General features: G+C 38.9%; 1 protein-coding gene across 1 annotated transcript; it reads left to right on the top strand.

Annotated features, from left to right (window-relative positions):
- The first annotated feature begins 351 nt into the window (after nt 1–351).
- On the top strand, nt 352–22,716 carry LOC134151933 (zinc metalloproteinase-disintegrin-like NaMP). Its single transcript, XM_062596888.1, has 24 exons — nt 352–436; nt 3,190–3,293; nt 3,913–3,989; nt 5,897–5,975; nt 7,659–7,735; nt 8,857–9,049; nt 9,459–9,521; nt 10,610–10,681; nt 11,353–11,522; nt 12,292–12,376; nt 13,690–13,820; nt 14,622–14,799; nt 15,338–15,427; nt 15,854–16,049; nt 16,741–16,843; nt 17,453–17,609; nt 18,231–18,311; nt 18,681–18,759; nt 19,678–19,765; nt 20,116–20,200; nt 20,528–20,593; nt 21,474–21,551; nt 22,521–22,583; nt 22,684–22,716. Exons 1-24 carry the CDS (start codon nt 385–387, stop codon nt 22,714–22,716), a joined length of 2,400 nt encoding a protein of 799 aa, XP_062452872.1. The 5' UTR covers nt 352–384.
- The last annotated feature ends 1,908 nt before the right edge of the window (nt 22,717–24,624 follow it).

The following is a 24,624-nucleotide window of genomic DNA, read 5'->3' as shown; positions in this document are numbered from 1 at the left end:
TAGGAAGGGTGTCATGCACTGTGAGTGCTTGTTACTATTTTATCTTTTTCAATGGCCAGACTAAATAAAGAGAACGTTTGGACAACACCAGTCTCTTATTTTTTCTCTGATGAGCAGTTCTGGAGAACTTATTTCAAAAAAGTAATCAATATATTACAATTCTTGTGACACTAACTAACCAGCAGGAACTTCCGCTTGCTGTAACACTTTGTGACTTGAAAATTGTGCAACACCTTCAGTAAACACTTCCTCATATAGGAACAAGAATAAAGCTGAACAACCCACTCACTCCTGTTCATTGCGCAGGAGAGCTTAAAACACAGATAGGCTGCAAACCAGACTTCCCGAGACCGAAAAGACCACTGCTAGACCAAAGCAACTGAGATGACTAATAAACTTCTTGTTTCTGTTGTTTGGCTATGTTTTCTGCGACAAGGTAAGTCCTTGTATTTTTTTTTCCTCTTTTATAAATGTTTGCTAAGATTATTTTCCATAGCTTTTATAAATTTTTAATTATTAACCTGCAGATATTGAAGAATAGCAAATAACTGAAGAAAATGTTATTGCTAAAATCAGAGAGTTTTTTTTTCTCTTACTATTCAAAGCAATTACTTTAAATTCTCTAGCCAGAGAAATATTTACTTGCTTAAAACTGGTCACAGAACAAGTTCATTTTGCAAGCCAATTAAGAAAGTACTTCCTCTGCAAGTGATCTGAGAATTTATCCAACTGGGACAACTTACTACACTGACAAAGCTTTGGCAATTAAAGGAAAGAGTTTTATTTGAATTCTCTTAATGATGTTACCTGAACTTAAATAGTTAGCACCCTTATTATCTTAGGCTGTGAGCAGAGAAATTCAAACAACTTAGCCTTAAGAGACCTCTCATTTTCTTTCCACGCGCACTGTTTCTTTGAAGTCATATAAACAGGGAACAGATTTTTTCAGAAGGTGGCATGCATAAGCATGCACAGGTTTTGTATACATAATTACACGTGTAATTTGTATTCAGGCAGGTATTTTTGTGATTTCACTATCTGCATAGAATACCTGGAAGCACACATTTCAAATGCTTAAGGTGTTATGTATTCCACCTCTTGATAAAAACAAATTTTCATTATTAATGAAATCCTCACTGTAATGGTATTTCTTCCTCGTTTAGGTTGTTTGGAAAATTACATGATTATTTGTTCCTCATTAGAACTTTTTGTAGCTGTTGAATGAAGCCCAAGGAACCTCCTTCCTCCCAAAAGTTACTGACTCGAGATAATGCCTAAAGCAAGATGAAGCTAGTATACCGAGTTGATTGAAAAGTTGCCTCTAAGGAACAATTAGTTCCAGAACAAAACTAACCTGTTTTCCTCGAAATACTGCTTGTATTCTACTGCAGGAAAAAGTCAAGTTTAGTTCTGAGTCCCTGTTCAAATCCAGCCTAAATTTGCACTATCTGGGCTACAGTCTGCCTCCTAAACAGAGCCTGCATCAAGGAATGGATAGATAAAATTGGGGCACAGAATTGTTTCCAGAGGCCTAAAATATTACTTTGATCACTACATGAGAACATACTTTAAAGGGAAGGGAAATCCTGCAAAGTAGAAGATTTTTTTAAAGTTAAAAAAAGATCATTTGCTTAAAACTTAAAACATCATTGTTATTTACAACAGCAAACTTGTATTTTTGTTTGCTAACAGGGTGCGCATGGATAGTTACTGTGTACTATGCAATTGCTCAGCTGATGCAAGGTAACTTGTAGGGTTTATTACTACTGTATCATCACGTCCTTCTCTACAGCACTCAGCCTTGTCCAGATAAGGCCAAGCTGAATTCATTCTACAATTAATTTTGGAAAGGGCTTAACCAAGTAAACTATTTATGAAGAATTAACCTATCGATTTGATTGGAACAATTTGCATGAGCATGTGTTCTGTTGTTGCAGATATAGAAAATTCCAGCAATTGGATGGCACATTCTTGTAAAAATCTCATCTGGAGGCAGACAATTAAAATAGGAGTTGCACTCTCTTTCTTTTTTTCTTTTTTTTTCCTTTTAAATACAGTTTCTAGTGTTTAGTGCTGAGCCTTCAAGAATTTGTCCATTCTGGCAAAATGACCTTTTGTATGAGATTAAAGAGCTTATGAGGCATATAGACCTAGAGTTGCATTGCTAAAAATGAACACATCACTTGTAGGATCCCCAGCTGAGAGCTGCTCTCATTAACTTCAAGTGATGCAACGTGTACTGACCACCTCTGCAAGACAAATAAAATTTTGTCAAGAATCACTCATGCTTGGAAACAGAAAACAAAATCAAAGCACTCTTCATTAGCAGTATATTCCTCCAAAACATCCTCTATAGCCCACTGCAGACAGACAGCATTTCTCACAAACAAACCAAGTAAAAAAGGGTTATCTGAGTCATTTAATTTGGATTCCTTACCACCTTCAAGATTTTCCTACTTAGTCTACCTACAGTATCATATTTCATACAGTATGGTATTTCCTACAGTAGTTTATCTCCTATTCTTTTACCTAGTTTCATTCAAATGCCTTCACCAGTCCTGCTGTCACAAGTATGCAATCACCCTTGATCTGATTCAATAGGTAAGAGTATGTCTATTGGAGGACTGCCAGGAAGTATTTGTGTGAGACAAGTTGAAACCTTCTTCTAAAGGAGAAATCTAAGTTTGTTCCAGACTCATGGTGAATTCTATGAACTTACTTGCCTATCTGGAGGCAATCTTACCTTGTACATCGTCATGTGATAGAGTTTGGAAATCATTAATTTCACAGAACCATTAACTTAATTCAGGTTGTCTGCAGAATGCAAAGGCCAAGGTTGCACCTTGCACAGCTGGCTTAGCATGTTGGTACAAGAAACCACTACCACTGGGAAAAGAAATCCTAAGGGAATTGCACAAAAGATTTTGACACCTAGAAATAGCCAGGTGTGTCACCTTGTGTGAATATCAGATGACAACGAACCTTATGTTGGATCACATCATGCAGGGTGACTGCTTAGCACACCAGATGAGCACTTCCCAGAACCACCACTAGGAAAACACAAGAAATGAGTGGTGCAATAGACGGATGAATACACAGGACCTAAGAACAAGTCCTGACAGATGCAAAATATGCTATTTTAAAAAATGAATATTGTGTTTGCATAAATATACATTTGTTTCTCCCTAGGGAGCACAAGCAAGAAATTACCTGGAGTTGAGCAGTATGAAGTAGTTTATCCACAGAAACTGCACACAATACATAAAAGAGATGCAGGAAGAAACAATGAGGAGGTATTAAGAGAGATAATTCTTATTTTGGGGGGTGGAGAGGGAGATGGGGAAGCTTTTCTGGAGTCAGAGCAGCCTCGGCTTTCAAGGGGAAGGAACTCTGGAGCCCTGAAGAGGATGTCTGCAATATCGATCCCTTGTCTGGTAAAGACAGGCTGTGACAAGTGTTGGGAAGTCAGGGAAGTGCCCGTATGCGATTAGTGGATCTTCTGTGCTTTTACCTCTGCACAGACATACTTTTTGATACTACTCAGATTTTGAGTAAACTATGGATATTTTAATCTGAAGCAAGTTAAATCAAATGCTTAAAACTAACCATGTTTTTACATATTTCAAGGTAAAATTATTAAACTTTTTGAAGTTAAGCATCCACTTCAGCACTTTCCTGAATATGCTGGATGTGTGTTTATGATTGCAGGAATGCATTTTCAAAGTTCAGTTTATTCCTCTATTTAACAGCTGTGAAACAAAGTGAGCTCCTGCTTATTCTAGAACTGCCAGACTGCTTATTCTTGGTGGGAATAGGAGGAAAAGAATGCAGCTGGCAACTCAACAACAGCAAGCTCTTCGCGAGGCCAGAAATTATAACAGTCTGTATTCTAACACTTAAATTTGTTTACAGACAAAATACGATGACACAATGGAGTATGGAATCAAAGCCAACGGAGAGGAAGTTATACTTCACCTACAAAAAAATAAGTAGGTTCAGTTCCTTTTTTTGCTTGAATTATTATCCCTCACTGTAAGTGGTTCTGCAGAGCATTCAGTACACCAGGAAATAGGACTTGGGTTCCTACAAAACAGGTAGTTTGATAAATGTAACCTTCCAAGTCCAAGGGGAGGGGAGGGGAGGAGAGGAGAGGAGGAATGATGTCGCTACTTCAGTAAATTGAAAGAACTATGCAGCCATATACTGTTATTACGAAGGAATGACTAGCCTAACCTGGTAACTCTATTCTCCAGTTTATTTCTTAAATGGCTAAATCTACTGGATGTTCAATGTTTGCATATTAGTTTACAAGCTTTCTATGTCTGTATATTGTCTATGAGTTATATTTATTTGTTCTCTGTTGGTAGAAAGTACAGAGAACAAAAACAAGAAAAATATCCATGAAACAGGGATGTCTGTGTTGGCTCTGTAACCTCTTCGAAAATGGAAAATAGGAATAAAAAATACAATTATCTTCAATAATAAGGCTTCTAACACTCCCTAACTTAACACTACAGCTGTTGGACTTTTTTTATATATATTTTAATATATACTGGCACTTACATAAAATGTTTTATGGGAACTGAAAGTGAAGAAAGCTCGCCTCCTTGGCTGAAGAGATTAACAGCACTTAAACAGGCCATGCAGAGGGCATAGAGAAGCAGTGGGCATTGTTACAGAACATACAAAAAAGTCCAATACTATACAGAGCAAACACAAAACAAAGCACAGCTGTGATTTTCTGCTTTCTGGCTTTACTATATTTGACATGGTATCAAAGAAGTCTGTTTTAATAGGTGTATTTCTAATGGCTGTGTAAATACAGTGATGCTATAATCAGTTCATGTTAAATATATACTATAATAAAATGTTTGCCCCAGTTTAAATCTAATCTAAATATCTGAAGGGAAGGAATTATATTGTGCTAGATCCCACTCTTTAAAAAGAAATGGAACTGTGGCAGTTTGGAATAGCTGTCCAAACAGAAATGAATGGAGACTTGGTTCGGTGCTGGCTTCAGAAGGACTATAGCTCTCACTTAACTTTAAGCCAGGGCTGTAGTCTTACTTAAGTGCTCTGCTGGATAGGAGCTGCCGTGCATAGAGCCCTGAGGATCAGCTCTTCAAAAGCAATCACAAATGTGTATGTTAACAAGAAACCCAAAGGCATCATCTCTAGTGGTGGCAGAATTATAGTAATCTATCTCATAGATATGATGTCATCTTTTTAGGGTGCAGAACACATATGTGCCCAAGAATAGAGTTTTTATAGATAAAAAAGAAAAGTCATCTTCAGACAGAATGACTATAAAGGTGAAAGTTTGTGTTAGTAAAGTTATAAAAAATCTGTGAGAAAAAGGATTGGACAATCTTAAAAGCATATGCTAGTGTGATCTCAATACATATCTGTGAGCGTGTGCACATATACAGATATATGCATGCACAGGCACACATGAAGTAAGTGAGTCAGCTTATCCGTTGACCTGTATCTTAGCTATTTATCATCAGTGGGGGTGAACTGGGCAGAGAGAACAGAATGGTACCACATTTCACACCCACTGTGGAGTGGTGGAAACAACTACACAAATTGGAGGCCAAAAAAAAAGGATCAGTATTGCATATGCAGTCATACATTTACTTTCATATCTACCAGGAGATTACTTTATAGCAATAAAATAAGTAGACTTTAATTTTGTTCTTATTTTAGAGATGTCCTTTTGTTTAAGTAAGTATTATGAACAGGCACAATTATCCACCCAGCAGCCTTGCTTCCCTAGTCTTTTGATACTAAAAATAACTTGAATTCCCTAAGTGCTTTGTGTGCTATATAATTGCCTCTTTTCTAGATTACTCCAATTTAAGTGTTTTGAATAATAACTGCACTTTATTCTTTGCAGGCATCTATTAGCTAGAGACTATACTGAAACAATTTACTCAGATGATGGTCGACAGATAACAACAAGCCCTCAGATCAAGGTAGCAAACAAAGGTTTCTTTCCCCATACTTGCAGTTTTCAGGAGGTCTGTATGAGATTCACGGGTCCATGAAAGAACAGCACAAACTGGGTTAGGAAAAAAAAAAAAAAAAAAAGGTTTTAAGTCCAAAGGTTTTAAGTCCAGGGACTAAGTAGTATAATTTAGGATGCCTGTGAAGGGACAAGGGAGAATGATTCTTGACTTTGGTGGAGCTACACTGATTTACACCAGTTAAGAATCAGACATATATTTTGCTTTCAAAAAGAAAAGCACTTTTCAGCTCATGGGCTGATGAACACATCTTCTGCTCTTTCATGAGGAAAGGGAGCGGAGCCAGGTCAAAATAAGCATTCCACTGCTTTGGACCTCCTGACTTTGCTCATGTTGTGCAGCTCCGGGACTGCTTTTACACACTAATCTCGGTGAGATCACGGATTCAGATAAACACACATTCCCTCATTGGCTTCCCCCACCACCCACACTCACAGCAAATCCATTACAGGTTACCCAGGTGGTTTCTCTGAACCATGACAAATCAGATACTCAGATACAGGCATAAAGGAAATCACCATCTAAGTTTTTTTTTAATTAACAATGTGCTGATGGGTCTTATCCCATTGCTCTTCAACAAAGCCTTCATTTGAAGCATTTTGTCAATTGTCATGCCATGTGTTTTAATGTATGCAATTTGGAATACAAAATCTAATAATCTTTGCCACAGGGTGATTAGCAGGAACAGGAGAATCTCAGGTGAAATAAGCATGTGTAAAGAATTCTGGGTTGCTTTTTGTAAAACAGAGACAAACTCTGATTGCTTCAATTACTTTCACTCCCTGAAAGGATCCTGTGAAAAGTAAATAGCACCTATATCTGGTTGAAGATAATCTCAGACAGGCCTGGCTATGCAGCTTGCTGAATAAGGAATTCCTACATTGTGACCACTTCATTAGGATCTCATTAGTTGTTTCTCTTGCATCCTTAAGAGAAGGATAGTAATTCAACATTTTTTGTTTCTAGTAATTTTCACTTTGTGAACGATTCTTTCACTGTGAGAAAGTTGGCACATTGAGGTGGAAGGAAGATTAAAGAAATGGTAAAGTGAAATCAAAAATCCATGTGAAAAGACATTACATGCAGATTTGAATACTGGTTTACAGGCCTCTATTAAGAAATCTAAGGAAAACATTAAGGATAAAATTTTCGACAATACTGCAGTGACTTAGAACTCTCTTTGAATACAGAAATGCTCATTAGAACTCAGATCCCTAAATCAATAGCATCATGAAAACTTTTCCCATAAGCATACGTTTTAATATAATGTATATATTTCAATCTCATCAAAGTTAATGCATTTAATTGTTGGATTAATGTTAAAGGATGTTTCCCACAATAAAATAATTCAGTATGGATCTTAATTCAGCACAGCACATCAGTACATGCTTACTTTTGAGCAGAGAATCTGCATATTCTTATTTTCACAAGTTTTTAGCAGATACTTAAGTTTGAGATCACCTTAAATGTGCTTAAAACACAGAATATGAGAAAGATGTTGCTAAGCTAGAGAAAGAGAAGGCAAATCAATCCAGGATGCATAAAAGCCAAGTTTTTAAAAGCATTAGGCCAGTTTACTGCAGTCAATAAGATATGGCCCAATTTGACAATGTATTTTTTCTTTCCAAATAGGATCATTGTTACTATGAAGGTTATATTCAAAATGATGCTGATTCAATAGCAAGTATCAATGCTTGCAAAGGTTTAAGGTAAGATGGAGGTTTGGTTCTCAAAGGGTAACAGTAGCAGACTACACATACTCTGTAAGGCTAAATTTTCCAAATTACATCTTAAGCTACATCCAGCACTGTGAAACAGTATGATATAAAAAGTTGAGCTGTCTTGGGGAGAGTAAGGCTGTATAAATGGGTATTATCATTTATTTATGATTACAAGGAAACTAGTTTATAAAGGAAACAAAGGAAAAGTTGCCTTTTTATTTCAGTTCCAGAGCATATAAATTAGAAGCTAAAGGAACATCTATATAACTAAATATATATGAATGATTTCATAGTAGATCAGGTCATATAGCCTAGTGTTTGGAATTGCTTTTAGTGGATATTTGGAAATGATGCTTCTAAGCTGCAGGAAACAGCATTGACACTTCAGCTGTCAATTAGCTGTCAATATGACAATTCAGGTCATATTATTTTCCATGCTAAAGCAGTTACAGGCTCAGGAAGTTTAACTGTTTGCTCAAAAAGATCAGCTAAAAAAATCTGTTCGTTTCTAATCATGGAAGCCACAGTGACATAGTGTGAAAGAGCAAGAGGACAGCACTAAGTCTGAGAAGCTGGAGCACAACATTTTCCCAATGGATAATGGGGTTTTGCCAAAATCCAGACTTTGGGAATAGATCTAGCATTGCATGTCAAGTTTACATGTTAACCCAGAATGCTTATTTTGACATTTGTGGATCAAAAATGATTCAAAACTCTCAGTTGCTTTCAATATTTCAGCTTGTCATCTCTATTAAATATGATATAATATCTTTGGTTCCTCACTGAACTGAAATTCACTTTTCAGTCATTTCTGTCTAGCACAAAAATTCCAAATTTAAATTTAATTAATTCCTAATCCAGTTTCTTGTTGACTGACAGTCTCCTGCTTGGAGACCTCACTTGATCAACCAGAGCTTCCAACTGACTCAGCAATTTTGATTTCTATCCTTAAGTTATTGTGTATTCTGCCTGCATGCTGCCATATCATATTGCATGATATGCAATGATCCTTAGGCTTATTCTAAATGCTGTTAGATATAATGTTGCTATCTTGACTCTGGCCTATGGATTTGAAAGATCACAGTCTAACCTACAGAAAATTTTCATAGCGGGTATTTTGAGACCCATGGTCAGAAATACCTTATTGAACCCTTGGGAACCTCAGACAGAGAAGAACATGCAGTCTATGAATACGAGAAACTTGAAGACAAGTCCATAAAAACCTGTGGCGTAACCAATAGTACCTGGGAACTGGAATCAAAGGACCCCACTGAGATCTTCAAAACAAGCAGTGATCCAGAAGTGAGTATAAATCAGAAAAGAAGCTGAAACCATAGGAGAGCTGCATGACTGGCGTAAATCCCACTTTGTCTGGTGGTGCCTAGAGAAGAGAAGCATGGTGAACAGTGAGGCATACTCAGGTATTAAACAACCAGATCAAAATGCGCCAGTGATCAGAGATCTGAAGTTAACAGAGCTTCCACCTGAGTTAAGCTCGCCTGCACATACTAACAGGTGCCCATGTGCATCTTAAAATATTTAAATACTTTTTAATAAACAGCCTACCATTCATCATTTTTTAAAATGAGACATTCCCATTCTAAATGACTTAGCTAAAGAAATACCCTGATAACTAACACATGGTTTTGAAATTGAAACGATTGAGACTGAAACAAGCTCTGAAGTCATTTAAAATGCATCTTTTCTTTAGATGAAAGCCTATCTGAAAGCAAAAAAGTATCTGGAAGTTTACATAGTTGCAGACAACGCTGTGGTGAGTACTGAAACACATTCTGAGCGTTGAGAAATCTCTTTTGACCGTTTAGAGGCGATCTTTCCAAATACTCATATCCCTGGACTCCTATTACAATTACAGTGCCAAGTATGCTTTACCACAGGCTTTGATTAGGAATATGATTTCCTAACATCAAGTGATTTAGAAAATCCCACCTGGAGATGACAAGAATTCAGAATAGATGGCAAGGTACTCATCACAATCAGGGACTTAATAGCTGTTTTTCTGGGGTGGTGTGGGGGGATGTGTCTTAATGTCTTTTTGGATGAAAACATACCCCACTTATCAGTTGTTTTATAGTAAGGGGAGGTTTCCGATTTGATTTCTAGGCCTTTAGGCCCCATAGCAATGGTCAGTTGATGGGGGGAGGGGGGGGGAACCACTTGTTAAGAGAACACCTCAGCATCCTTCTCTCTCACACCAGCAATATTTCAGACCTTGGCACTTCCTGACCCCGCCAGGAAACTAGTTTAGTTTGTAGGGTCTGTGGAAGATCCATGTGTCATGTCAGCATCTGAAAGACTGGGCCCACACAGCCAGGGTCAGGGAGGAACTCACAGTGCAGTGATTGTCCTGTTCTGCATGTTAAACACAGATGTACATTCAAAAATGGCCTAATCCTGCACACACACAGGCTTACCTTTAAGCTTGAGAGTGATCCTAGCTGCAGCAAAATTTGAGTCTTATAGCTACTGCATGCTCACAGTTGAGCTATCCATGCTTGCTATGAGCCTAAGCTTCCTCAGCACTACAAGAGGAATTGATTTCAGTTATAAATAGGTGATGTGCCCCCATCCTAGGCAGGTCCAGATACACTTAAGTCTGACCTAGAATCTCCATAAAATCGAGTATAAATAAAATAGTATCAATGCTTACACTTTGTCCTGTCTCTTTGTTCCAGGCTTTGAAATACACTGTCTGATAAAATAATAAATATGAAGATAACAATAAATAGATCAGATATGGTGTGGCTAGAAATGTAGTCTTCAGTGAAGTATTCCTTTTCTTTTCTATAAATCACCTTTTTTTCCCTCTCCTTTCCTGACACCCTATATTTACTTTTTCAGTATAAGAAGTATAAGGAAGATGTTAAAGCTGTAAGAGAAAGGATATTCGGAATAGTCAACTACATCAACACGGTAAGAGCAAATACAGCTAAGTGAAATTGGAGTAAAGTATACTTTTTTCTGTTGCAAGCTTCATGAATTAATAAATTTAGGAAAGGATAACAACTTGTCATTTATGAAACAAATCTATCTGCTGGGAAAAATATTTAAGAATATGTCCCACTTCCTATCTAAAAGCAACAGAAACACAATTTCAGACTAACAACTTACAGTCCACAATGTTTCCCACTACAAACAGTCATAGAGAGTATGCATTTCTCCATTACACTGCCCTTGTGTATTCTTTTGTATTAGGCAAATTGAGTGGAAAGTAGATATAAATGCTGCCATATTCTCCGATGTTATTTCACCTTGCAATCATTTCTTTGAAAAGAATGAACTGATTCTTGATTTCTTTCACAATTCAAATTTATTCAAAAATAATGTTGGAATTTTCAAAGTTTTTAAGCCATTTTTATAGTTGGTTTAATATTGGAGGAAAAGAGGATTTCTTGTTCTGGCTGACTTTTTTGTTGTTGTTTTGTTTTGTTTTGCAAATTCAAAGTGGGGAAAAACTTAAACATGGCTTGGAGTGGACCACATTGCTAGTGACAAACATGGAATAATTACCAGGATAAAGATGTGTCTTTACAAGTCTGTACAATATACTTCTTTACTATAGCAATGCTATTTCTCTGCTGCAGGTTTTCAAGTCCATAAATATCTACGTGGCATTAATTGGCCTAGAAATCTGGACAGATAACAATAAATGCCTCTTGAGTCGTGTGGCGGGTTCCACTCTAGACAGCTTCTCAAAGTGGCGTCGGTCAGAGTTATTACAGAGGAAGAGAAATGACAATGCTCAGCTCATCACGTGTGTATCATTGTTTCCTACTTGCATTTCCAAAAACGTTAGAGGAATGAGTTCTTAAAAAATTGGCCACCAACCCATTGAGATAATAAACCGGATTTTGTGCTTTCCAGTACTGAGCTGTACTAATTATAGGACTAAAGGATGAAATGCTGGTTTGATGTCTTGCTTTTCCTTGCTTCATGGAGCATGGATTACCCATGAGGATGTAATACTAGGACATAGTGTCTAATGTTTGTATCTGAATCCCAGCAAAAACAGGCAACATAGACATTGGTTATACCTCAGTCTCTCCCTTTCCTCACTCTGGTCACAAAATAGTTGAGTGCCCTGAAGACTGCAGTGCTTTAGTCTTACCATCAAAGGAGCCATGGCATGAAGTTTAATGGCTGTGAAACACAGATTGCCAAGCTAAACCAGCGCTCAGTTCACTATTCTGGCTCAAGTGCAACGGCCCTGATTCATGAAAGCACTTTACTATGTCTAAAGCACTTCATCAAGCAGTTTACACTGAAACAGGTGGTTAAATCTTACTAACTGCAATAGAATTCAAGTACACATTTAAAATGAAATGTGCATTTAATTGTGTTCTGATTTGCAGTGATTTTAAGTACATCCTAAATATTATATTAAGTCAGGAGTTGAAAACCAGAGACAGAAATGAGCCTATCCTTAAAGCCTTCAGCTCTGTTAACATAGCTGACAACGATTTCATATGTACTTCCCGATAACAGATTAGTGCACTTCATTCCACCTTTCTTCTTTCTTACAGAGGGTTTGACTTTGAGGGCACAACGGTTGGACTAGCCTTTCTAAAATCCATATGCAGTGATGTATACTCTGCAGGTATTATTCAGGTCTGATTTGTTCTTGTTTACTGTATTTTTTTAAAGGCTTTTCCTTGTCTTTTACTCAACCAACAGAGAATGTTTAAGAAAATTATTAGGTGTGTGACATTTTCAGTTCCCTGTCTGGTTCGTATCATTACTTTATTAGGCTGTGGAAATTCATGGCCAGAGGTTTTATTTTAAACGAAACGCAGAGGGTAAGGAAAGCACACACAAAGCATAGTATTTGCACTGTTTAAATGTCAGTGTCCAGCTCAGACATCTATATTTGAAGCACCAGGTTCCTGTATAGTCACAGTAGAGATATAAGTGATTCTGTGCCTCCAACTTAAGCTTCCCTCTATTGAAGAGGGTTCCCCGTGCCTAAAGGAAGAGGGCAGGAATACCCTCCTCTCCAAAAGATTTAAGAGAGCAGTAAATGATGGTATCTGTCAAAATACAAATCACCAATTTAGTCACTTAATTACAAAAGACTAAGCCATTCCACTTAAAGTTTAGCCTAAATAGGGACATAGATCCAAAAGCTTACCACAACACTGAGAAAGTTGACTGTTGAGCCCACCTTCCTAGGCACGGGCTGTTGGTAAGTGGACTGACTCACAATGTGAACTTCCAGTTTTCTCAGAAATCCACAGCTGACTGTGAAACCAGAATGCGTCTCAAGGTGGGGGTATGCATTCTGCAGCAGCAGGATTTGCAATGCCATGATGGACGAGTACGATCAGTATGCAAGCTTATGCTTTAGGCCATTCCAGAATTGACTGTTATTTATACATTTGATTTCACTCTCAAAAGAGCACGATTTTTCCTTTCTTTACTCCTACCAAACAGCACAAAACATCAAGCTAAGAGTGAAGACGGAGCACAGCTTCCACCTTTCCATTTGCTGCACATACAACATCACGTACAAAAGTTACCTTGGCGTAACAAGCAATAAAAACATCACACCCATGTAATTATCCAAAGCACACAAACAACTATCCAAAGAGAGGATTAGGAGGTTTAGATATTCAGTTCCCCTTAATATTCAGTTGTTACTTGGCTGCCCAATTCCCTCATGTTTACTTAGAAAACAATTATACTATTTTACTTACGTTGGTTAGTGGTATGATCTCAGTCTTAAGCTATTATACATAATCCAGACTAACTGTGGAATAGATGCATGTATGAGCTTGGATTGACTGACAGATTAATGCCTTGTGTAGTGGCATGGATAATTTCACTTGAAGTAGAATTGTCCTATTTCTTAATCACATGGTTTTCCTGATGTTCCTTTGTTCTAAAATGCTCATGGAAATAATAGGCTGCTCTCATTTCCACAGGATCATAACAGAAATGAAATTGCAGTTGGAGCTACCATGGCACATGAGATGGGTCATAACCTAGGCATGAGTCATGACACCAAGGCCTGCACATGTAATGCCAAAGTTTGTATCATGACAGATACTGTCAGGTAGGCATTTGCAAAGAAGGGAAGTACTTTAATGCCTGGGGGCAGTTAGTGATGGGCTTTGGACAAGCTGCCAATTTCCTAAAAGGTGTAGTTATTTTTGTCCTCTGACATTCAAATACACAAAAGGAAAAGAAAAAAGAAAAAAATCCAGAAAGTGAGGGGCATCCCATTCCGAGTTCCAAGCTCTTGTAAGACATTTCTAGATGGACACCTAAAAAAAAAAAAAATCAGTCACTTTTGGGAAGCCCTTACTTTGCATGCATGGAAGGTTCTTCATATTATGCTATAAATAATCACAATATCTACTTCTTCCTTAAAATGATAACAGCATGACTTTTAGATTCATCTAAAGTATGTCTCTTCTCCAGCCTAAAGATATTTCCTGTGAAAATCACACTAAGTGCTTGCACTTTCAATAAATATCCATTTGAGCAGTTCAGGTGAACTTTAATCTGTTTTTAAACACCTTCAGCTTCTGCTAGGCAGCCCAATGGAAAACTCCTAACGCCTGAACCACCCAGATATGATCTGTATAGGCCTTACTTAAATCTTTGGGATGCGGACTTTTTTATATGCAGTGTTTACGTTTATTCTATTGTTTTTTCCATCTAATGTGTTTGTTTCCACTGTTTTTCTATTATAACTGCAAGACTGGATTGTATTTATTAATTTATGTATTTAGAAAAATGGCTGCATCTAACAATTTAGGGCAAAGTCACTTGTTCATTTCTCTTCTAAGTGGTACTGCTTCTCCTTGTCTATGCCAATTCTAACATAATTCCTTCTGCTTTCTCAATATAGTTCTATAATCCCCCAGAAATTCAGCTCATGCAGCCTCCAAGATTTTGAGAAATACATGTTGAATGACATGCCAAAATGCTTAACTAACACCCCAGATATAAGTAACATCGTAGCCCCTCCAATCTGCGGAAACAGCTTTGTGGAAGAAGGGGAAGAATGTGACTGTGGAACTCCTCAGGTATCTACATGTAACTTTGAATAAAATAATACTTGGAAGAGGCAAAAATTCAGGCTGTGTAATAGCTGGCTTTTATTAGTATCCAAGATAGCCAGTTCAAAGCTAGCTGAACTATTTCTGCAGCAACTGTGGTCACCAAACTGCTGATCTGCAATGTAGTCATCCCTATAGCGTGCAGGCAGAATCACGGCAGGGTAGACTGCACGATGTGGTGAAGCTTACTGTGCAGACAGAGGAACTCCGAATGGGGAAGAGCTCTCCACATCAAATCATCTGAGAGGAAATGAGCAAGTCCCCCGCATCACTTACATCTGCACTTCATAATCAAGCATACTTCATACTCTCGCATGAGCTGGCTGAGAATGACTGACACAATTTGTAGCAAAAACAGTTTTCAGAGAAGCAATGGGCAGGTGCAATCTATCCTTTTCTCTCTCAATAACCCGAGCAGGATGGTACATTAAGAATAAAGTAAAGATGGGACCCAAAATGTGAAGCAGTATACCAGAGCTCTGATTCCTCTCTGATTTTGTCACAGGAATGCACAAATGCCTGCTGCAACCCTGAGACATGCAAACTGACCACAGGTTCTCAGTGTGCTCATGGGGAGTGCTGTGAAAACTGCCAAGTAAGACTTCTTTTCCCCTCTAACTTCTCTTATGTTTTCTGGATTATATTTTTGGCCTTGAAAATGCAGTAGTACATCTTTCAAGAGAATTAACTGCCATTGTTTGTAATTACTGACACAGCACAGTAATGAGAAGCATGCTTTGCCCATCCCAGACTACCCTACAGCTATTGATTTACAATCTTTCAACATCCTGGTGAAATGATTTTTTCTCATTTTCTCCTGGAAAAACAACTGAGGCACAGCCAAGCCACAATACTGTAAACAGGCGTAACCAAATCAACATTAGATAAGGACATGGCCTTTAATATAATTTGTACAGAAAGAGTGGGACTCTTTCTAAATCCCCTCATTTTAGTCCTCTCATTTAGTGTGATATTTAAAAGGCATGGAGAAGCGGTGTGTTAAACACAGCATTCCTTTCAGCATAAAAAACCAGGAGCTGTTTGTCGAGAAGTTAAGCATGACTGTGACCTGGCTGAGATGTGCACTGGCTTTTCTGCAAAGTGCCCACCAGACCGGTTCCGTGTGAACGGATATCCTTGCAACTACGGCGAAGGTTACTGCTACATGGGAGGTTGTCCCACCCGGGAAAACCAGTGCAAAGCTTCTTTTGGACCACGTGAGTACAAGCTGGCATTGAAAAACATAAGGCTGTCTAGTCAAAGAAAGAGACAAAGGTAGACTTTGCCTAATGTCAAATCATCAAAGATCTTTCTGTTATCAGGAATAGTAGGTCTATATAACTGAGTTCTAGTTTGTAGCATATACTTAATTACTATTTTTATGTTTACATTATACGTGATTATAATTAAATGAGCTGAAGTCCACATCATACAATCTATTTCTAGAGGAAAAGGGAAGTGGCAAGCTAATTCCTCTTTTGCACAATGGTGATAACTTTGCAATCATGCTGAGTGAAGGTGGAATTCTTCGTTTTATAGATTGAGAATACACCTATATTTCAAATTAATGTTCAAATTTCCTATTAATAGGACTATCACTGCTATTCAATATTTTTCAGTTAAAATTTGCATTTGTTTCCAAAAGCATGGAGCCTGCAGAATATGACGGCACTCTTAAAATATCCTTCCCCTTTGCATACCTTCCTATTTTTTAAGGCATGAGATGGCTTACCTTCTTCTCCAGTTCTGACTGTGTCCCTTCTCCTTAGGCAGGTTTGTATGGGCTATAGAAAACCCACAGGATAGGTGTCGCTTTATGCACACAGAAACATGATGAAATCTAACCTAATTACAGCTTTTCTCCTAAGCTCTTGATATAATTGCATATCTCGCTTTCCTTTTCAATAGAGGCTACTGAAGGTGCAGCTTCCTGTTACCGGATGAATGAGAAAGGGGTATATTATGGATACTGCAGAAAAGAAAAAGGTAGTCACTCTCCATGTAAGAAAAAGTAAGTACCATGTTACAGGACTGTGGTGTTAAATTCGCTAGGATCTGGGAAAAGAGATCATTCCTATTCAAATTAAGAGACAGAAGCATAGAGCACTGTATTTTAGATGGCACATATATCCACGTATGCCTTTTCTTTCATCTTCAGCTTGAGTTGCAATAAAGACAATTTTGAAGAGGAATCTGATTTCTAAATAGTGTTCTTACACAAAGAAGGAAACAAAGGAAACTGTCCCAAGATCACCCTGAGTAAAAACGAATGCATGCACATACCTGTGCAAGTCTGCTTGTTAAGATGACTCTCTGCATGTGTGCACATGCATGTGTAGATAAGGAAATGGAAGGGAATTTTGGGGCAGGGAACTTGAACTTTGGATGAACCTCATTTCAGCAAAATAAGTCAGGCTCCTTAGTAACCTCAATAGAAGTAAAAAATCTGACATGATTTACTCATAAACTGGCCTCAAATCACTATAGGCCAAAATTCATACCTCTAGTTGCTTCTTTGGAGTTCCTGTATGGACACAGCGATTTCAAACTGGAGGAGCAAACAGCTCAAGATTTTTTTCTGTGCCATGTCATTGTTTAGCAACTCTTGCTCTCCTTGCAGAGATATAATGTGTGGGAAGTTGTTCTGTGCTGGGGGAAAGGATATGCCTCTTTACGGGAACCTGGTGACTTTTGAATCATGCAAAGCAAGCTTTCCAAGCCAGGGAGAAGTAGATCCAGGGATGATTCTCAATGGAACCAAGTGTGGGAATGGAATGGTTAGTGGAAGAAAGCTTTTATCCTATTTCTTCTTTCAGTCTTGCTTACATCATTAGCACTTTTGCCAGACAAGAAAGATTTTAAACAGGGAAGACTGAGGCGGACGTTATACTTGTGATCTGATTTGCTATACTTTCTGCCTTACATCTAGTACAGATCAGTTGAGACGCAAATGGAAACTGTTATCCTTCTCATTTCCTTATGCTTGACTGCTGTTTTGCTTATTTTTCATTGATAGGAATGTATGTGGCAGCAGAAATATACTTTTGCACTGGAAGATTAAAAGGTCACAAATACATTACTATTTTAATCAATTATTTCCCTAATGGATGTGCTAAGCATCACTGACTGCTATGTCCACATTTCTTTGCTATACATTTCTACTTAGAGGAGGTTTGAGGAAAAAATGGTGAAGGATGGAAGAAGGTCAGAAAGCAGTGTTATGAAATATCCAAAGGTTGAAATCGTATCAAACTTTTAATGTGGGTTTGGGTGATTTGCATACCTGTTTCTATGCCTCCTTTCGCTCTTCATCACTTCACATAATAATGAGAAAGCTCAGAATGTTCTGAAAGCCACTTGTCTTGGACGACATATGCCATGCGCCATGCATGTTTCAGGTGTGCAGCAATGGAGAATGTGTCTACATTGAAGATGCCTTCAGATCCACCAACTGTTCTGCCAAGTGTACCGGACATGCGGTAAGATAGGAGCTTTTGATGCTATCAATCTTAAGAAAACAAGTTGATGCAAATCAGCTATGGACCTCATTGATAGCATTATTATTATTTTTCAAGCCTGCTGCTATGTGCGTTATGCTGTAGCTTCCACTGCAAAAATATCTGCAAAAAAGGCACAAGATAGCAGACAAACAGGCCTGTCTTCCACTGTGTAAAAGAAGCTCTGTTATTACAACTGTTACATTTTAGTCCAAGGGAAAAGAGAGGGAGTTTCTAGACCTAACTTCAGTAAGCTTATCAGGAGGCTAATCCAGAGCCACTGAAATTTTATTACATCACCATCACTCAGGTTTCCACCCTGAGTATAATCCTGGCTTTATGCTTCCCTAGGTGTGTGACCATGAGTTGCAATGCCAGTGTGAAGAAGGATGGGCACCACCAAACTGTGACAGCTCGACAGCAGTTACCAGTGAGTACTGTACAGCCACAGATTCAGCAGGCTCTGCCAAAAACAGATTGAAATGAAAGTTTCTTTAACTCCAGTGAGACAGCACTACTTGTACTGTCAGTCTTTGCAAATATGGCACATGTAAGTCCCTGATTTCTGCACCTTTTTGAGTCACTGTAGATTGCATGAATGACTAGAGCAAGCTATTTTCTTTATAATCTGATGAAACTGATACATCTAAGATATAAATAGCATGGCAGGCTTTGTCTTTCTCCATCCTGAGATAACAAATACACCATATTAGCTTGCTGTCAAATTTCTGCAGAGGCAAGCTCCCCAGAGGTTTTGCTACGAGGGAGGCTGGCAAGGTGATTTCTTTATCACCTGCATAGAACTGACCTTTTCCTGATCTACCTTATGGGAAAAATACTTTGCGTAACTTCCACGTGGTTGGGAAAAGAATGCTTTCTGAGCCTTTGCTATTATATATCTTTCTCTTCTCTGCACACCCACTAGAGCACCAGTAACTCTCCAATATCATGCCTTAGCCTTAGAAAAGCTTTGTTGAAGGAGAATTGTGAAGCCTTATATAAATAAGGCATGTATTGTACTCATCCTTAAAGAAAGAGAGTAACTAGAACGAACAGAAATGAAAAAGCATGATCTGTGAGGACAGGTGGAAATGACTGGATATGTTTATTCTAAAGAGAGCTCAGGCAGTAACAAGTCTTCACATATGACAGAAATAGCAAGAAAAAATTCCTCTCTGTTACCATTTGTGACAACACAAGAAGCCATAAGCTTGAGCAACAGTGAGGATAAGTATAGTGTAGATGCCGCAGAAAAAAATACCTTGCCAATGGTAGGGAAGGGAAAACTGCTTAGCAATACTTGGTCTTTCAAGAAACAGCAACTTGTGTTTCTGACTCTTTCTGACAGGTTTCGCTATCATTGCTGGTGTGCTGGTTGTCCTTGCTGTCACAGCAGTAGCAGCAGTGTTACTTATCCATTTCCGAGTATTTAAGAGGTAAAACACTTTCCCCATTGAGAAAAAATAGCTAAAATCAGGCAACTTCTGGATGGGTTTTAGGGTGAAGCTTTCAAAGGGGGCGAAGGGCATCTGGAAGGACTCTGAATGAACTCTGGGATGTCAAGGACATTTACCGAGATGTTCTATAAATCCTATATAATCAGGAGAGGACTGAATACTTGAAATCGTAGCTCTCAAGATTAAACCCACAGTAATCAAAAAAAGGGAGGGGGATAGAAAAGACATGGCCATACAGCAGGCCAAGAGGAATAAGGCAAGCATTCACTGTAGCAATTTCATTTAGGGTAAGATGTGTGTTTGTAAGTTATATGCTAATATTTACATAGCTGCCAGATCAGAAGGAGACATGGAGCCAGAAACCAAGTCTTTGTGAATCAAGAACACCCTGCACCAGTGGTATCTACCCAGAAGGTAAGCGCAAGGAGGCGCCGGGACCCCTACAGCCTGCCTGGGGCAATGCAGATGTCTCCCTAGGAATACAACAGAGGGGCCAAAACACCAGAACTTGTCAGCCAAAGCACACTGCATTTCCAGGAGACTTTCTAAATGCTTATATAGTGCTGAGAGGAGAGCGCTGCAAGTCCCAGCACTGTGAGGGAGTGGGTAAAGCACATGGCACTAAGCCAGGTCCCTGGGTGACCTGCAGCAGGTGGGCTGCAGTGGAAGGCTGTAAGCAAAACTAACATAAAAGAGTTTGTCACAAGGCCTTTATCAGATCTAATTGTTCCCTATTTTCAGATGAATGACAAGAAACTTCTCCTTCCTGTACCTCCACCACAGGAAAACAAACCACAGCGTCAGAGTGTAAGTACTTCTAAAAAATTTCCTTGCTTTCATGTTTATTTGGGGATAGGCAGAGCACAGAGGTCTGACACTACACTGCTGACCCACAATGGTGTTCTGGTCCCAAAGGCTGTAGAAATCACTGCACTCCAGATACAGCCCTGTACGTTATCTTTAGCATAAACCATCCCAGACCTAACATGCAAAATTCACAGAGTCAAGGCACAACAAAAACCATGCAATCTGACTTCCCAACGGTCTCCTTATTGACCAGTAGCACATGTAATATGGAGGTATCATGGTCAGATGACTTCCCTCCTTCAGAACTGGCCCCATTATGAGCAGAGATGAATCCAAGCTATACATAAACAGCTTTAAAGCTGTGAAATGTGGTTCTGGAACCAAAAGTATGAACCTTCAACTCAAGGCACCATGAAACATGAATCAAGATAAATAAGACTATTCAAGGTGCAGGTTTGGATGTCTAAAGCTACATGAAGAGAATATATCATACAAATTACTGATTTTATTTATATGAATCCAGGTCAAATAGAATGCTCCCCTCTGGAAGTGTTTATATTAAAAACATAGGAATTAAAAGGACAAAGTTATAAAGACATGTTTTCAGGTGTGAGGTATTAATAAAAATGCTGTTGAAGATCATAAAAAAAAGCCTAACAAATCCTAATGTAGCAAAATTCTTCCTTTTCTCAGTGCAGCCAGGAATACACTAATGAGCTTTTTAAGTGTGGGTTTGTTCTGAAATGAATGCATGCGTGCTATTTTAACACACTTTCTACACAGAACACAAGCCTGCACATGTTCTCAGGGGAATGTGCTGATACACATATACATAATATGTATATACAGGCAGTATGTTTTTTATTCTCCTTTTTAACAGCCTGCCATAAGGCCAAAAGGTCCCCTGCCTCCCATCCCATCTACCAAACCAGCCACTTCTCAAACAGAAGAGAGCTTTGTAAGTATAATCCTCAAAACTTCATGTCTTTCACCTGAGTTGCGCATGAAAGCAGATGCCAATTAATATTTTGAGTTTCTGACTATACAACAAGAAATGGCAGACATTCAGACCACGTGTTATTTAGAGTAGGAGCCATCTTTTTTGCCATGTAATCCTAAACCAAACAAATATTTATAACCCGTGCCAAGGAGTCCTGTGTGCCATCACAAGTACACCTCATGAGCACAGAGTGCACACCTGCAGAGATTTCAGGCATAAACATCATGATGTAAATGATGAGCATCTTAGCTGCCATAGATGTTTGCAATAGATGTTTTGCTGAGATCTGGCACTCACTAAAGATGCCACTTGTGGGTGGATCTCCATCAATGTGCTGATTTTTTTTTTTTTTTAATCAGAAGAACATTTGCTGTTAACAAACCCCCAAAATCCTACTTAAAGAAACAAAAATCCATCACTTGGATGTTAAGCACTTCTGTGTCTGAGCCTCCTGCCTATCTGATATTAGGGTCAAAGACCAATCCTCACACTAGCAACCTAACTGCATGCTACTGCCTGCATGAAGACAGACTGATGAGGACTCAGAAAACACATGGGCTTAACTATAAGGACAGATTCAAATTCTATTGTCTTTATAGATACGCTCCTCAACATGTACTTTAAGCACCTCATCAGCTTTAGCTTCCTGAGCAGCCTACCTGAGCACGGTTGCTTGATACAGATGAATTTACACACTGATATAGTTAAGGGCTCTTCTGAAACAAGAGATCTGCAGCCCTGGTATATTTATACTATTGTGCCTTTTTGTATGCGGACAGATTAACATAATTCACCCCTAGCTTTTCCACTCGGAAAATGCTGTAGTAAATAGATGAGATCACAGTAGCAGCAGCTGAGGTCTGAGGAGGTTCCGCAGCTGCTTAGACATGAAAGCATAAAGACATCTAAACTATATTTTTATTATAGGCACCAGAAAGAAAACCTGCTCCTTTCCCAGTTCCCAAAGGCAAACCTCCACCTCCACCAAAGGTAACTTGAGTTCAGATGCAAATAGCAATTCTTCTAGGATGTCATTTGCTGAAATTGCACCAGCCACAGTGATTTGTCTAATTCTTTCTTTTTTATTTAGGCTTTAAAACCTCCTGCTAATCCTAGAGTGTGAAGTGTCTGAAGTAGGGCTGATCAAGAATCCTGGAATTTTCAGGGGCAGTTTGTTTGTCCTGCAATTCCTCCATTTTTGGCAAAGGCAACTGAGATAGTCTTCCTGTTTTCTATTAAAAAAGGAACAAGTGACTGACAGCTGCTTTGAGAGAAAAAGTTTGTTTTTCAAACAGCGAGGAACTCTCTGTGACATCAAGCTGCTGTCCGAAAGCACACCAAGCCAAATAGCTACCTGCACTGAGACGTAGACTGGGAGTGAATTATGCAAGCTGCTTACTACCCTAAGTCCTAGGCCACCACCGCAAGTTGTGGCTGTACAAGGATGCCTCGCATCTGCACTGCATTGGTTTAGCCCGGAGAGATCAGGGAAAGCCTGGTGTACCAGCCCTGTTAGCAAACTGCAAACTCTGTGCTATGTTTCTGGATCTTTGCCAGCCTCATCTTCAGCAACACACCAGACCTGCTTCACGCACAAGCTGCAAGCTCTGGAAAAATTCTTCCTGCCTTTCGAAAAAAAAGTCTGTGTCCTTGAGGCTGGTGCCTGAATTAGCCTTCATGTAATTAGATTACAGAGAGGGAACACTTTGATTCTGGAAAGATCCTTTTGGATCCCATTCATTAATCCTTAGATTGCCTGTTAAACAAGACTCCTCTTTTAAGTAGGCAGCACTGGAGATATGCTCACAAGCAAAGTACGCAGGAGTCAAACAGCCTGCTGCTTGCAAGTACTCCCAGATCTCCAGCTGTGCTAGTTTAAAAGAACTCCAGCTGCCATCATTTCACTTGGAGAGCAAAATTTTAAAAAGGACAGTCAACAAAGTCCTTAATCATTTATTTTATTTGCCCCTCAGCTCTAGAAACATCTTAATAGTTCTCCCTTCCAGGATATACACACCTTGGTGTTTTCGTTTAATTGCTCTTGCACCAGGGTGTGTTATTGTAAAGTTGCTAATGAGAACTAGGCTGGGCACAGGGAGTTATTATTGTAGGACTGCATCTCAGCGTGAGGCTGTGCACACTGGTGGATTACTGTGGGGTTCTTCATTAGCTTGGGCCTGCTGGCATCAACATTGTTGACACTGTTGGCCTGCTGGCATAGATCTTAATGATACTGTTGGCATTGACATTAATAATACTGTGAGGGTGCTGGCACTGATGCTATTGTTACCATTGGCACTGATACTATTAATGTGATTGGCATCGATATTTTTAAGTAAAAGCACACGGAAGTATTTTTCAAGGAATAAAAACTTTACCAGGAAAAAAAAAAAAAGAGAAATAAAATTGCCCTGGACCCGAAGTACTCAAGATTTTATGGAGGTTCCAGTTTGAACTGGATTTGGGTTTGGATCTGGATCAAAATCAGAACAATCTTTTGGTTTTCTAAATCAATTACAGTGGCTCAGGAAGGCAGGTTTCCAGCCTTTGGGCACAGTGGCTTTGCTGAGGAAGATCATGTGGCTGCTGAACCATCAAAATAAAATCTGACGCCTCAGGTCAGCATTCGGAATAGTAACTTTAACCTGGGCTTGGTTCTGACTGGTGCCAATTAGGCCTTTAAAATGGGTCTGATCCTTGGAGGGCAGAAATCCCTCTGTTCATGTCCACAAACCAGCTTGCGCACACCGAAACACTGACTCACCTGATGCTATCCCAATGTTCAACACATAACAGGGTGTTAAAGGGTACAGTCAGTTTTTGAATGCAGAACCTTGTTATGTACAGTGGCTGTTACTAGAGTGGCATGCTGCAAAACTATTTAGTACAGAAATGCACATAAAAACCACTTCTTTTTGCTTTGAAGTTGCTAATCAAGTACTGTCTGTCATTTAAAACACAGAGTTCATGAAATCAAAAACACCAGTTTGAGGAGCAAGGTGGGGATTTTTTTAGGATAGATTTGACAGGA

The sequence above is a fragment of the Rhea pennata genome, chromosome 28 (assembly GCF_028389875.1).
Source record: "Rhea pennata isolate bPtePen1 chromosome 28, bPtePen1.pri, whole genome shotgun sequence".
Taxonomy (NCBI): domain Eukaryota; kingdom Metazoa; phylum Chordata; class Aves; order Rheiformes; family Rheidae; genus Rhea; species Rhea pennata.
The sequence above is the reverse complement of the archived record's forward strand: the minus strand, read 5'-3'. Positions and strand labels throughout refer to the sequence as shown.